Genomic DNA, 13952 nt, shown 5'->3' with positions numbered 1-13952 from the left:
CTTATATACCCAATTGCATAACAAGAACATAGCACACACCAGCTTGAAATGGAACAGATCATTTGTGTGAGACTGCCAACTGATCATGCCCATCACCGTGATTGCTGTCGTTTGTTGTGATGATTTTGCTGATGATGTCGTTCAAGAATGTATTTATCATGCTTTTCTGTAATTGTCCAATAAATAACCAATAAATGTATCAGACTCAGTGTTACGTGACATGTAGCCAGTGAATAATGGATACTTTGCACAAAAATTACACTGTTATAATCATCTTAATGGGAAGACGAGATGTGGTTTGTGATATCTGATATTTAATCTCACAAATGTATCAAATAATAAACAAACTTTGTACTGATGAATTGATTTTCTTTTAGTTTCAAGGTTTTGGAGGTCATACAAATTGGAATTTTTCAAAACATCTATTTTTCACAGTGGTCTGGACTTTTCAAGTTTGTCTATCATAACTTTAATTTGTTTAACGATGCCCCTTTTATAAGGAGAATCAGAGAAAGATTGGGCAGATTTTAGTCCTTGGAAGTCATATTTATTGAATAAGTATAGCCAGCATAGAAAATCTATGAAAAGGCAGTGTCAAAAAAAATCATATGACCCTGAATTTAAGAAATTGAACAACTAACAACTGTCCAAATGTTCTCTTTATTTGTAATTATATATATGTGGAAATGTGTGTGTCTGGCATTGTATTCTATCCTTTTTCTTTGTCTGCCTTGTAAAGCACTTTGTAATTGCTCAATTTGATAAGTGCTGCATAAATAATCTTTATTCTTATTATTATAATAATAAGTGAGTGTTAGTGAAAACGTTCTTTACTTCTAAGATCAGGTTTTAGCAGGAAACATAGCCCTGGTCTTTATTATCAAATTATCAAAATATTATTTGGGACTGTCATTATTTGTATACTAGTTCATGGTAAATTTAATGGTTTCCAAGAGTTGTTTATTTTTTGGTAGGATTTCCAAAGACATTACAGGGGCTCAACAAGCCTCGCAGGCAAGTGCGCCCATGAAAGGTATGTCCACGAAGAGTGCTTGTTTCAGCCAGTGACAGGCTCAGATTGTTATTCTAAGTGTCTGACAACATTATGGAAAGGATCCCTACAGAGATAGACCTTTTTGTTAAAGAGTAAGATGACTCACTGACTTACATTTCCACCATCGCCTTCCTGCAACAACTCAACCTCTTGTGAGATTTCAGAGCGCGACTTCTCCTCGATCTGCTTCTGGTTAAGCAAAAAGAATCTTACGCTTTCTAAAAAATTCATTGTGTTTTTTTAGAAAGAAGGACATATCAACACCACAGATGTACCATGGTCCTAAATGGGGATGGGGTTTTTTTTACCTCCTAAATGACAATTTCATACTATCTTTTCTGGATGCATTTGGAATGATTTCTGAGACGCAAATAGCAACGAAGTATCTCTAGCTACAATGTTTAATATTGCTACTGTGTTTCATGTCCTCAGGACAAACCACTGATATGGTTTGAATCAGTCATTGAGAAAGACTCACACAGCAGAATCGAGTACATGATCAAGGTGAAGTAGCAGGTCTTCTCTTCATGGGGTCAAATAACATATATAGCATTTCGTATAACATATTTCTATGAATTATTTTCATAAAAAGACAAACCTAATAATTTTACTGTTCATATACTATTTTAGGTTCCTTTTCTGACTTCTATTATTACTTGTCTTCTTGCCTCTCATTAGTCTGTGCTTTGTATTTGTTATTATTTGTTATTCGTTTCAGTGATTTTAAGCAGTCTTTTTTTGTTAAACACTTTTTTATTTATACTATTGTTAAGAATGAATATTAAAGTTTATCATGTATATCATGTAATCTCTTTCTGTCTCTCTGTCTTCTCTGCCTGAAACAGTTTTTGAAGAGGGATCAGTCATGGAGTCATGATCTGGTGCTTCTTCTTTTGTGGTGTATGTTTGTATTAGTTTGTGTCCTGTATTGTTTTGTCTGTTTTGTTTTTTTTTGTTTCTGAGTTTTGTGTTGTAAAGGCCCATCTAGGTACGGGCATTGCAAATTAGCTTTGGTGATAAATGCTGTGGTGTGTGGCATTGGTTTATACTTGTCCCTATACAAGGAAAAGATGTAGCCATGGGGAGGTGCTATTGTTAAAGGAATAGAGACCGAGGCAGCGTGTCCTGATACCTGTAACAAACCCTGAATAGAAACAAGGCACTCCAGAAACAACAGTAAAAATGAAAGACTGATACCTGGATTCAAACACCTGCATCCATACATGCAAAGTCTGTTTCAACCCATTTGCACTTAAATCAATAAACAGTAGGTTAAAGAGAAGGTTTCGACAGAGAACTGATACATGTCGGTCCTCCTCCAATCATACGTAGTCTATATATTAGTGTCTCTGGCAAAGTGATGGCCAACAGAGATTTGTTGAATCAAAACACAGGAATATTACTTGATGTAGTTCAATTCAATTCAATTCTATTTATATAGCGCCAAATCACAACAAAGTCATCTCATGACACTTTACAAAATAGAGCAGGTCTAGACCGACTCTTTATAATGTTATTACAGAGACCCAACAGTTCCCACCATGAGCAAGCACTTTGGCGACAGTGGCAAGGAAAAACTTCCTTTTAAGAGGCAGAAACCTTGAGCAGAACCAGACTCTAGGTGGGCGGTCATCTGCTTTGACCGGTTGGGTTTTAGGGAGAGAGAGAGAGAGAGAGAGAGAGAGAGAGAGAGAGAGACAGAGACAGAGAGATAGACATAGAGACACAGATAGACAGACAGACAGACAGACAGATAGGTAGGCAAAGATGTATGGCAGCACTAACAGTAGAAATAGCTGTAATATTAGCTGAGATTAATAATAGGAGCTTTAATAGTGACAGAACTACGACTAAACATAATAACTGTAGTGATGAGAGTCAGGCAGGCCCATGGCGGCAGCAGCACCCAGGCGTACCAGGACCACGATCCACAGCGACCTACGAGTCGACAAAGCACAAAGAAACTCCGGGGAAGAAATAAAGTTAGTAACATGCATTGGACTGTGATGAATGTGCAAAGATGAAGAGGGAGAGGAGGAAAGCTCAGTGCATCATGGGAAGTCCCCCGGCAGTGTAGGCCTATAGCAGCATAACTAGGGGGCTGGTCCAGGCAGGCCTGAGCCAGCCCTTAACTATAAGCGTTATCAAAAAGCAAAGTTTTAAGCCTACTCTTAAAAGTAGAGAGTGTGTCTGCCTCCCGGACCCAAACTGGGAGCTGATTCCACAGGAGAGGAGCTTGATAGCTGAAGGCTCTGGCTCCTGTTCTGTTTTTGGAGACTCTAGGAACCACAAGCAGCCCTGCATTCTGGGAGCGGAGTGCTCTAGTGGGGTAATAAGGTACTATGAGCTCTTTAAGATATGATGGTGCCTGACCAGTAAGAGCTTTGTAGGTGAGGAGAAGGATTTTAAACTCTATTCTAGATTTTACAGGGAGCCAGTGCAGAGAAGCTAATACAGGAGAAATATGATCTCTTTTCCTGGTTCCTGTCAGTACACGTGCTGCAGCATTCTGGATCAGCTGGAGAGTCCTCAGGGACTTATTGGGACAGCCTGATAATAAGGAATTGCAATAATCCAGCCTAGGCGTGACAAATGCATGGACTAATTTTTCTGCATCTGTTTGAGACAGGATCTTCCTGATTTTTGCAATATTACGGAGGTGAAAAAAGGCAGTCCGTGAAGTTTGTTTTACGTGGGAGTTAAAGGACATGTCCTGATCAAAGACAACTCCGAGATTCCTCACGGTGGCGCTGGAGGCCAGGGCAATGCCATCTAGGGTAACAATATCCTTAGATATTGTATTTCTGAGGTGTTCAAGGCCAAGAACAATAACTTCTGTCTTGTCTGAGTTCAACATCAGATAATTACAGGTCATCCAGGTCTTTATGTCCTTAAGGCATGCTTGGAGGTTGGCTAACTGATGAGGTTCTTCTGGCTTGATCGATAAATATAGCTGGGTATCATCTGCATAGCAATGAAAATGTATGGAGTGTTTTCTAATAATATCCCCTAAAGGAAGCATATATAAGGTGAATAGTATTGGTCCAAGCACAGAACCTTGTGGAACTCCATGACTGACTTTGGCGTACATGGAGGATTCATCGTTAACATGTACAAACTGAGATCGATCTGATAAATACGACTTAAACCAGCTTAGTGCGGTTCCTTTGATGCCAATTAAATGTTCCAGTCTCTGTAATAGGATATGATGGTCAATGGTGTCGAATGCAGCACTAAGATCTAACAAAACAAGTATAGAGACAAGTCCTTTGTCTGATGCAGTGAGAAGGTCATTTGTAACTTTCACCAGTGCCGTCTCTGTGCTATGATGAGCTCTGAAACCTGACTGAAAGTCCTCAAGCAACCTATTGTCATGTAGAAAGTCACACAGCTGGTTGGCGACTGCTTTCTCAAGGATCTTGGAGAGAAAGGGGAGGTTAGATATAGGTCTATAGTTGGCTAAAACCTCTGGATCAAGTGTGGTCTTTTTAAGAAGAGGTTTAATTACAGCAACTTTAAAGGACTGTGGTACGTAGCCTGTTAATAAAGACAGATTGATCATGTCTAGTAAAGAAGTGCTGACTAAAGGTAAAACCTCTTTGAGCAGCCAGGTTGGGATGGGGTCTAAGAGACAAGTTGATGGCTTAGATGAAGAGATAGTTTTAGTAATTTGGTGAAGGTCAATGGGAGAAAAGCAATCTAAATATACATCAGGTTTTACAGCTATTTCTGAGATTCCTGTGTTTGAAGGTAAGGTACCACCTGAAGACAGGAGGTGATCAATTCTGTCTCTAATAGTTAGAATTTTATCATTAAAGAAGCTCATGAAGTCATTACTGCTGAGGGTTATAGGAATACATGGCTCAATAGAGCTGTGACTCTCTGTCAGCCTGGCTACAGTGCTGAAGAGAAACCTGGGGTTGTTCTTGTTCTCTTCTATTAATGTTGAGTAATAGGCTGCTCTGGCTTTACAGAGGGCCTTCCTATAAGTTCTAAGACTATCTTGCCAAATTAAACGTGATTCCTCTAGTTTGGTGTAGCGCCATTTCCTTTCAAGTTTCTGCACTGTTTGCTTTAATTTGCGGGTTTGGGTGTTATACCATGGAGCTGACTTTCTTTGTTTTATTATCTTCTTTTTAAGAGGGGCAATAGAGTCAAGTGTCAATCGCATTGAGCCTTCAGCACTGTCAACAACATTGTCTATTTGAGAGGGACGAAGGTTAGCATAGGAGTCCTCAGTTGTATTGAGACATGGCATTGAATTTAATGCCGATGGAATCACTTCCTTAAATTTAGCTACAGCACTATCAGATAGATATCTGGTGTAGACTTTTTTGCCTAATGGCGTGTAGTCCAGTAATAGGAATTCAAAAGTTATTAAATAATGGTCCGATAACAAAGGATTCTGTGGAAAGACAGTTAGATGTTCAATTTCAAGTCCATATGTCAGAACCAGGTCGAGGGTGTGATTAAAACAGTGAGTGGGTTTCTGTACCCTCTGACAGAAGCCAATCGAATCCAATAAAGAGGTAAATGCAGTACCAAGGCTATCCTTATCAACATCCACATGAATATTAAAATCCCCTACGATAATGACTTTGTCTGTTTTAAGGACTAAACCTGATAAAAACTCTGAGAATTCAGATAAGAATTCAGAGTATGGACCTGGAGCGCGATAGACTATAACGATAGTAGGTAGTGGTAGTGTTTATATGTTTTCTTTAAACTGAATTATCTGTCCCTGAGTCAGTTCAAACTTTCGACTTTAAAACCTTCATAGTCCACTGGATGACATCAAGACTCTAGTTTCTGAAACCTTTGGAAAGACAAGGTTTTCATCTTTCAGTGTAGATATGTATGACATTTTACTAAGATCCCAGCTCCAGGCAGAGTCATCTAGCAAATAGAACCGGCTAACTGAGCTAACTAGCTAATGACAACTACAGTTGCCAGTAGTTAGAGATTACTTTATCAACATCTGTCCATCAAGAAATTACCTTTCCTTCACAACTGTAAAAGCACCCTCTGCAAAACATACTGAACAACATCCAAAAACTTAGTAGTCCTGAGCAGAGTGGTCGAATCAGAATCAGAATCAGAATCAGAAATACTTTATTGATTCCCTAGGGGGAAATTAGACAAGTTAGAGGTGCTCCCATTCAAGAATAGAAAGTAGCATAGAGTTAGAAATGAGAAGTCACGAAGTAAAAATATAAGATATAAAAAATTAAAATGTAAAAATATGAAAAATATATACATTTACATTCATGTATTGCACTGTTTTTTTTAATATATAGAGAATAAATAATGAGGTAGTGGTTTCTGACAGAGGTGAAATAAGTCCAGAATCCGTCTGTTTATTCTGAGTGTCGACACTCAGAATAAACAGACTGATGGCAACAGACTGATGGCCACAGGCAGGAATGATTTCCTGTGGCGCTCTGTTGTGCATTTGGGAGGAATGAGTCTCCTACTGAAGGTGCTCTTGTGTCCGACCAGTACGTCATGGAGAGGATGTGAAACATTGTCCAAGATGACCTGTATCCTCCTCTCTGACACCACCATCAGAGAGTCCAGCTCCACCCCCACAATGTTGCTGGCCTTCTGGATCAGTTTTTTGAGTTTGTTGGAGTCCGCCACCCTCAGCCTGCTGCCCCAGCATACAACAGCATAGAGGATAGCACTGGCCACCACAGACTCAGCATAGTCTGGCAGATGTTGAAGGACCTCAGCCGCCTCAGAAAATAGAGATGGCTCTGGCCCTTCCTGTAGAGGGCATTAGTGCTCTTCGCCCAGTCCAGTTTATTGTCAATGTGGACTCCCAGATACTTGTAATCCTCTACAATGTCCACACTGACCCCCTGGATGGAAACAGGGGTCATCGCCGCCTTGGTCCTCCTCAGATCCACAGTCTGCTCCTTTGTCTTTGTCACGTTGAGCTGAAGATGGTTCTGCTCACACCATGTGACAAAGTTGTCCACACAGCAAAACTTCTGAAGATGGCAGGTCTCTGTGCAGTAGCTGAAGTCCGTGGTGTAGCTGGTGAAGAGGAAGGGAGAGAGGACAGTCCCCTGCGGGGCCCCGGTGTTGCTGACCACTCTGTCTGACCCACAGTGTTGCAAGTGCACATATTGTGGTCTGCCAGTCAGGTAGTTGACAATCCAGGACACGAGGGGGGCATCCACCTGCATCTCAGTCAGCTTCTCACCCAGTAGAGCTGGACGGATGGTGTTGAACACACTGGAGAAATCAAAAAACATGACTCTCACAGTGCTCGCCGGCTTATCCAGGTGGGCGTAGACGCGGCTGAGCAGGTAGATAATGGCATCCTAAACTCCAAGTTGGGGCTGATAGGCGAACTGAAGGGGATCCAAGTGTGGCTTGACCAAGGGTTGGAGCTGCTCCAGGACGAGTCTCTCCAGGGTCTTCATGATGTGGGAGGTCAGTGCCACGGGTCTGTAGTCCTTGGAGCCACTGGGAGGCGACGTCTTCGGCACAGGAACAAGGCAGGACGTCTTCCACAGCACGGGAACCCTCTGAAGACTCAGGCTCATGTTGAAGAAATGGTGAAGTACTCCACATAGCTGGGGGGCACAGGCTTTAAGCACCCTGGAGCTGACACCATCAGGGCCCGCAGCCTTGCTTGAGTGGAGTCTCATCAGCTGCCTCCTAACATGGTCAGCAGTGAAGCACAATGTAGAGCTGACTGAGCAGGTAGATGGGGGCGTCCAATCCCTGTGTGTCCTGGGCACGCTGTGTCTGGAGCAGATGACCATATAAAGAAATCCATCAGCTGACATCAGCTCAGCACAAAAGGGTGGAAAAGTATTATTCATAACACTCAAATAGTCTGTGTGCTTGGGTCGGGTCGGTGAGGGTTGATTACATATGTGCTGTATATATATGACAGTCAGTTACAGTTGGGGGGTAATTACATATGTATTTATTGCAACCCTAACCTATACAAGGTGGCATGTTTTAAGGTAAATAACACTCCAAAAATTGTTATTATTACTTCCTTCATAGAAAATAAAACAAAACAAATTTTACATTCTTACTAATTCCGAATGGAAGATTTGTCAGACCACCAGAGACTTCTGGCTTCTGGTTTTGCCCTATGCTAACTTGAATGGGGAGCGGTGTGGCTCTTTTAGACTTTCTAAATGTTATCAGACCGAATTGATCAAATTTTGATAGTGAGACGATTCATTTCATGGGGGTTGTGAGGCTCAAAATCTTTTTTTTGGTGCGATATCCAGTTAATGCAAGCTTTCACATAAGCAACGGAATTTCACTGAGCGATATTTCGACATTTATTTTGTCTGACCAAGGCTGATTTTTCTGAGGTTTCGCTTCCAACATGTTCACATCTGACCAGTCAAAATGCATGTTGTTGACAACACCACATTCAAAACATTCAACATGGTGGATTGTTTAATTGTCTTTGTTTCACAGGACTCCGAACGCTTCAGTGTGACGATGGCATGTGTATATCAGGCTTCAACAGTCTGTGTAAAATGTCTATGCTTAAACTTCCGACTGCTAACGTAACGTTAGCCCATAAGAAGCTAATCTGTTCCTAGAGTTATGATGTTGAATACTGGCCACTTCATCATTGTATCCCATTAAACATCTGTGTGACATTTTGTCATAATTATCCATCCATTCTTGAATTATGGGCAAAAACATGTTTTATGAGGTCACAGTGACCTTGACCTTTGACAACCATCTTCTAATCAGTTCATCCTTGAGTAGTGACGGAAGGTTTCCCGTACATTCAGGGCCTCTTTTGATGCCCTGTTCACCAGCAGGTTCCTGGTTGGAACCATTGTCTGGACCCTGATCCCCCTCTGCAGAATGCAGAAAGTTGGAGAGTATGCAAGTTGCCCTCATAATAATGTCTTCTGCATTAGGGCAGAGTTGCAATCTTCAGCAGCTTAACAGGTTAATTTGAGCTACTTTTAGCCTTGGGATGTGAATATGTTAAACAAAATGTTGCCTTCTTATTATATAGTTTGTTAACATGACATAGCAATTCATGTACGGGTCATTAAAGCATGGTCAATTCAGTTCCTTTGTTTCCTTAGTTGCGAGTGCTGAGTCTGAATCTGCCCATATCCTGGAATGTGGAATTTTCAGTTTCAGTCTTGTATGTTTATATTTGCAAGCTGCACTACATTAGCTACTCATAGTGCTGGTGCATTCATGCATGGAAATGTCTGTTTAGTTAGGGATTTGATTGTGCATTCATTGTGTCTTGAGAAAACAATACTTAAACTAAGAGGCGCTTCATCACTCGTACTAGTTATGGTGCAGATGCAGACTCAACGATCCTTGTGGTCCAAGGCAAGGTTCAAATCCTGGCAGTTTGCACTCTCGGAGGGCTTCTAAGCCAGCCCAAACCACCTGTTAGGGAGTGACCACCTAAAATGGAGTAAGACCACCGATCTCGTTACACTACAACTCTAGTTGCCGAATGGCCCACTGGCTCTGTGGCTTTCTATTCCTGACTCTGTGAGCAAGTGGAAACAGACGACCCGCTGCAAGAGGGGGTGGTCGGTACCTGGAGGAGCACAGGAGAGAGAGCAGAACAAAACACAGCAACAAGATCCACACAGCACTACGGCCGTAACAAAGCCCTATTCAGTGTTGCTCTCAGCTTACTGATCACCTTTGGTAAGTGAACCTTAAGCTCTGAATTGCATCCAGGTGCTTGTACCCCGTTATACTTCCTTGCAAGTCTAGTTTTAAATTACGTTTAATTTAGTTTTTTTTTAGTACCAGTATGTACCGTAAGACAGGTCTGGACCATCCGTGGATTTTGTGTAAATAGAAAGAAAACTTTGGTGACTGCAACAAGTTCTCTTAAATCACTAACTTGTGCCTCTTTAGCGCAAATCATGTTCATATGAGAGGTTCTTGAAAGAGGCCCATTTATTGTTACATAAAATACAGAAGGTGATTTAAGGGTAATTCCTTTTCTTTACAACTCGGGTACTATTATTGAAGTTTTGGCCAGTGCCTAGTAATAATAACTTTGTTGTAGTTAATTGCTCAGATCTGGGAACACGGTGACATCACTACAAAGAGGTAAACATGAGCTGCCTTCACATCAGTCAAACTTATTTAGCAGGGACAACAAACGTTAACCGCACAATTATTACCAAAACTGTCCCAATTGGACTTCATTGTAGTGATATCACTGAGTTTGCGGATCTCAGCAGTTACTTTGGTGAGTACACTGTTATAACTGGTAGAAATATTGGACAAAACTACTAAAAGAAGAACCAAGTTGTTATAAACCAGAAATGATCCCTTAATTGAAGTTCTGTGGTCGGACTGTTTATTTGCTGCCCTGCTGTTAGCGGGCTGACATCATTTAGTCAGTAGGGTTTTTTTTTCAGGGGAAATGGATAAGAAGGCAGCCATTGTCTTGCTGTTGGTTTAGCATAAGTGTAAAAATAAACTCCAGAGAGTGAGTTGTTGAGACTTGAACCACAAACCTTCACCAGCCCAGCAGGGCTCATTGCGAAACCAAATCCAGAGACGTGGCCTTCAATTAGCCCAGGCATTTTCATCATCGCGAACGCAGATCCACTTCTAACCCAGCCACACTCACCTCACAGGCTCAACCTCAACTAATGGCACCTTGTAAAGACAGAGACAAGAGCAGAGGCGGGTGGCGGAGAAGCCGCAGTTTTCTTAAAATAGCTGCGTGGACTTGAATCATGCAGAGACATCATTAGAGAGACGCTGCCATTAGCTGCTACAAGGCCTGCTATTACTGAGAGATCAGTTGTGATCAGGAGCTATAATGTGGCTTGAGGCAAGACCCCCAAGGTCCCTGCTAGTACCACACACTGTCTCTGTAACCCCCCCCCCCACACACACACACACACAAGGCAAGATGCCACAGAGACGTGGTGGCTGCTGAGTGAGGGGAGCACTTCTGCAGGCAGCTCTTATTAAAGGGAGCACATTGTTAAAGTGTGTAAGCCGGGGTCTTGAACCATGTGTGTGGGTGGGGGCAGGCTTAAGATTAGTGGCTAAATGTCGCTTGTGCTATGGTGAACAAATGTTTGCGTGTTCCACATTTAATGTATGTGAGTGTGTTGGAAAGGTACCACGTTGTCGTTGGTGCAAGTGTACGTGTGTGTCTGTTCATTCATTCATCCATTCATCTGGTCTTTACCTGCTGCTCCCTGGGTGGTAATTGTTGCCATGTCCCCAGCAGCTTGTACTCTTTTTACCATAAGGGAAATAAAGTATGTTAAAACTCAGACAGCAAGTATGTGAGATTATATAAATAATAAGATAACAAACTCATGTCTGTGTGTTACAGAGTCAGGCTGTAGTTAGCCTAGCTTAGCATAAAGATTGGAAGCAGGGGGAAAAAAGCTAGCCTGGCTCTGTCCAAAGATCAAAAATACACCTGCCGACATCTCTAATGTCGTTGAATTATGACAGCAGTAACTCATAACTAATAATGTTGAGTGGTGTTTGCTAAATCCACACATAAGCAGAAATGTAAAAAAAATTTTAGGGGCAGTTAATAAGTCCTGGAACTATTTATTGACAAACAACAGCTTATCCAGCCCGCTTAGTACTTCTGCGTAGCTTCTTCGGCTATGGCGTGGGCTGCCAGATATGGCCGATGAGCACAGGTTTTGGTTTTGTTCTCTGTACAGGCATGATGGGACCAAACCTGACAACCTCTCTGTGACAACAAGACATCAGGAAGCTGCACGCGGTCACTGCTGTTGGTCACCAAGCCGTCCCATCCACAAAGAGGCTTGGTGAGCTTTTCTGTAGAATTTTCTTTCCTGTGATCTGTGCTATTACGTTAGCACAAATCCATGGCGTACACATTAAGACATCACAGCAGTAGAGCCCTAATTGTCCGGGTATTGTCCAGTGTTTCAGACACTTCACCTGGTTAAGTCTCAAGTTAGTTAGGAAACGCTCAAGCCTATTAATAATAATTTTGGCAAGCAAACAGTCACATATGGATGTTTAACTTCAGCTCAAAGACTTGCTGCGTGTGTCAGCCTTAAAAAAAGCCATGTCATCCGCAACTGTAGAGTTCAGTCATTAAAATCACGGGGACGTGTGTGTAATTGTGCCCTGTCTGACAGATTAGGAGCTATAGGTTGTAATGTGTTTCTGTTATATCTCTCTTATGAAAACATCAAAGACCCACTAATAAATATAGCCCTACTAGCTTGTTTTAATGGACTTCTGTCTTCACAGGTCTTTAGCTTCCACATGCTTTGCAGTGTAATCCTATATGTGTGTATTTCTGTTTTGGCCCATTTGTGTTCCTACATGTATGTGTAGGCCTGTGAAGGAGCGGTAGACAGAGTGGGCTTGTATATACTTGTCACTACTTATCTGTCCCGTGTGTGTCTATATTCAGCTTTTGGCTGCACATGGTTACAATCAATGTCATGGTGTGGCTTTACAGCCTTACTGTTTGCTATCTGTTATTTTGTTTCCAGCCATTTTTATAAATCACAAAAGCATATTTTAATGGTTGTTACAAATAAGGAGCCCACGGAAATTACATTTAACGGAAACATCAATCACCAAACAAAGTATGCCATACAAAAAAAAGGATGAAAACCTAACATGACTTCACTTATACAGGGCTACCTTGCCATGTTTTAACCATCTAAAATTGGCTGGCTAGGCCGTGGCTGATCCCTGCTGAGTACCTGCTTGGTGTAGTGAACGCGACGCTGCCTTGTAGGAGAGGTAAGTACAGAATGCAACAGCAACATTTCAACAGCATTCACTCGAGTAGCTTTTTAAACTCTTAATTCATCCAGGGAACTGAGTGTGCACACTCTTACAGCAGTGAGAGAGAAGGTTCTGTGTTACAAAGACTCTGTAGATGGATGTTGCCCTGGTGTTAAGGAACCTCATTTCCCAGTGCTGAAAATCATCCGCCTCCATATGGAATGGATAAAAATATCAGCTATATTTATGTGATGTGAGTTGTGCTGTTGGGGTGGGGGGGCATTTATACAAAGTGTCACATCTCTCCACCGCTGTAACTTCCTGACCAAACTGGTTCCAGCGTTTCATCTTTCGGCACAGATTAAAGAGGCAATTCCTCTCCCTGTCATTCCTTTCTTTCTTGGTGTCTGTCTCTTCTATGAACATGTGCTCTTATCTGTCATCTTTGTTGCCTTTGGTGTACGAGATCACATTTCCGTCGGGTGTAAATCCTAACTTCTTTTTTTCTTCCCGAAGTCTATTTCTTGATCTCTGCTCTGCATTTGTCTCTCTCTCTCTCTCTCTCTCTCTCTCTCTCTGTCGCCTCTTCATTGTCTTTCTTTCCCTCTGTGTCACCACTTCATTCATGTTCTCTTGTTTTGCCCTTGTTGATGTTCTCATGGCATTTCCATTTGGCACGGGAGCCTGGAATCATGCTGAGGTTTGAATCGTCACCAACAAGCTCGGGGCTATTTACTCTTGACAGTTTTAGCGTGTGGGTTCGTGCAATTTGGTAAACAAAAATCAGTTGTGTGTCATTATGCAATCAGCACTTGTTGTGCTCCCTGAGTATATTAAGCAATACTTTAAGATCAATTTGAGCAATCTCCATGATGTTTTCCAGGGCAACTGGGATTTGCCATTTCTTTCTGCAGGTTTATTAATTCTTGTGAGTTTGTATAGTCATTCTTCACAACGGCCTGATTACCCTCACCAGCTTTGGAAAAAAACCACTGCAGTTTCTAACACATATAGTGTGTATAGCGGATATAGTTTGGTCAGTCATTCCTCTCAGTAATAATAACATTGTTTTCACCACGTCACTTGCTAAGATCTTGGGACATGGTGTCATCACAATAAAGAAGCCTGACAGGTCAAGAAACTGGAAAAAAAACCCACA

General features: G+C 41.7%; 1 protein-coding gene across 1 annotated transcript in view; it reads right to left on the bottom strand.

The window, feature by feature from the left end:
- Positions 1–8790: 8790 nt before the first annotated feature.
- Positions 8791–13952, bottom strand: part of LOC139287811 (probable small nuclear ribonucleoprotein Sm D1) — a 37854-nt gene continuing 32692 nt past the window's right edge. Inside the window, exon 2 of the mRNA XM_070908988.1 lies at positions 8791–8904. Coding sequence (XP_070765089.1) covers positions 8791–8904 — 114 coding nt within the window. The remainder of the gene's footprint in view (positions 8905–13952) is intronic.

Source organism: Enoplosus armatus, chromosome 7, assembly GCF_043641665.1.
Source record: "Enoplosus armatus isolate fEnoArm2 chromosome 7, fEnoArm2.hap1, whole genome shotgun sequence".
NCBI lineage: Eukaryota > Metazoa > Chordata > Actinopteri > Centrarchiformes > Enoplosidae > Enoplosus > Enoplosus armatus.
This window is presented reverse-complemented; position numbering and strand designations above follow the sequence as displayed.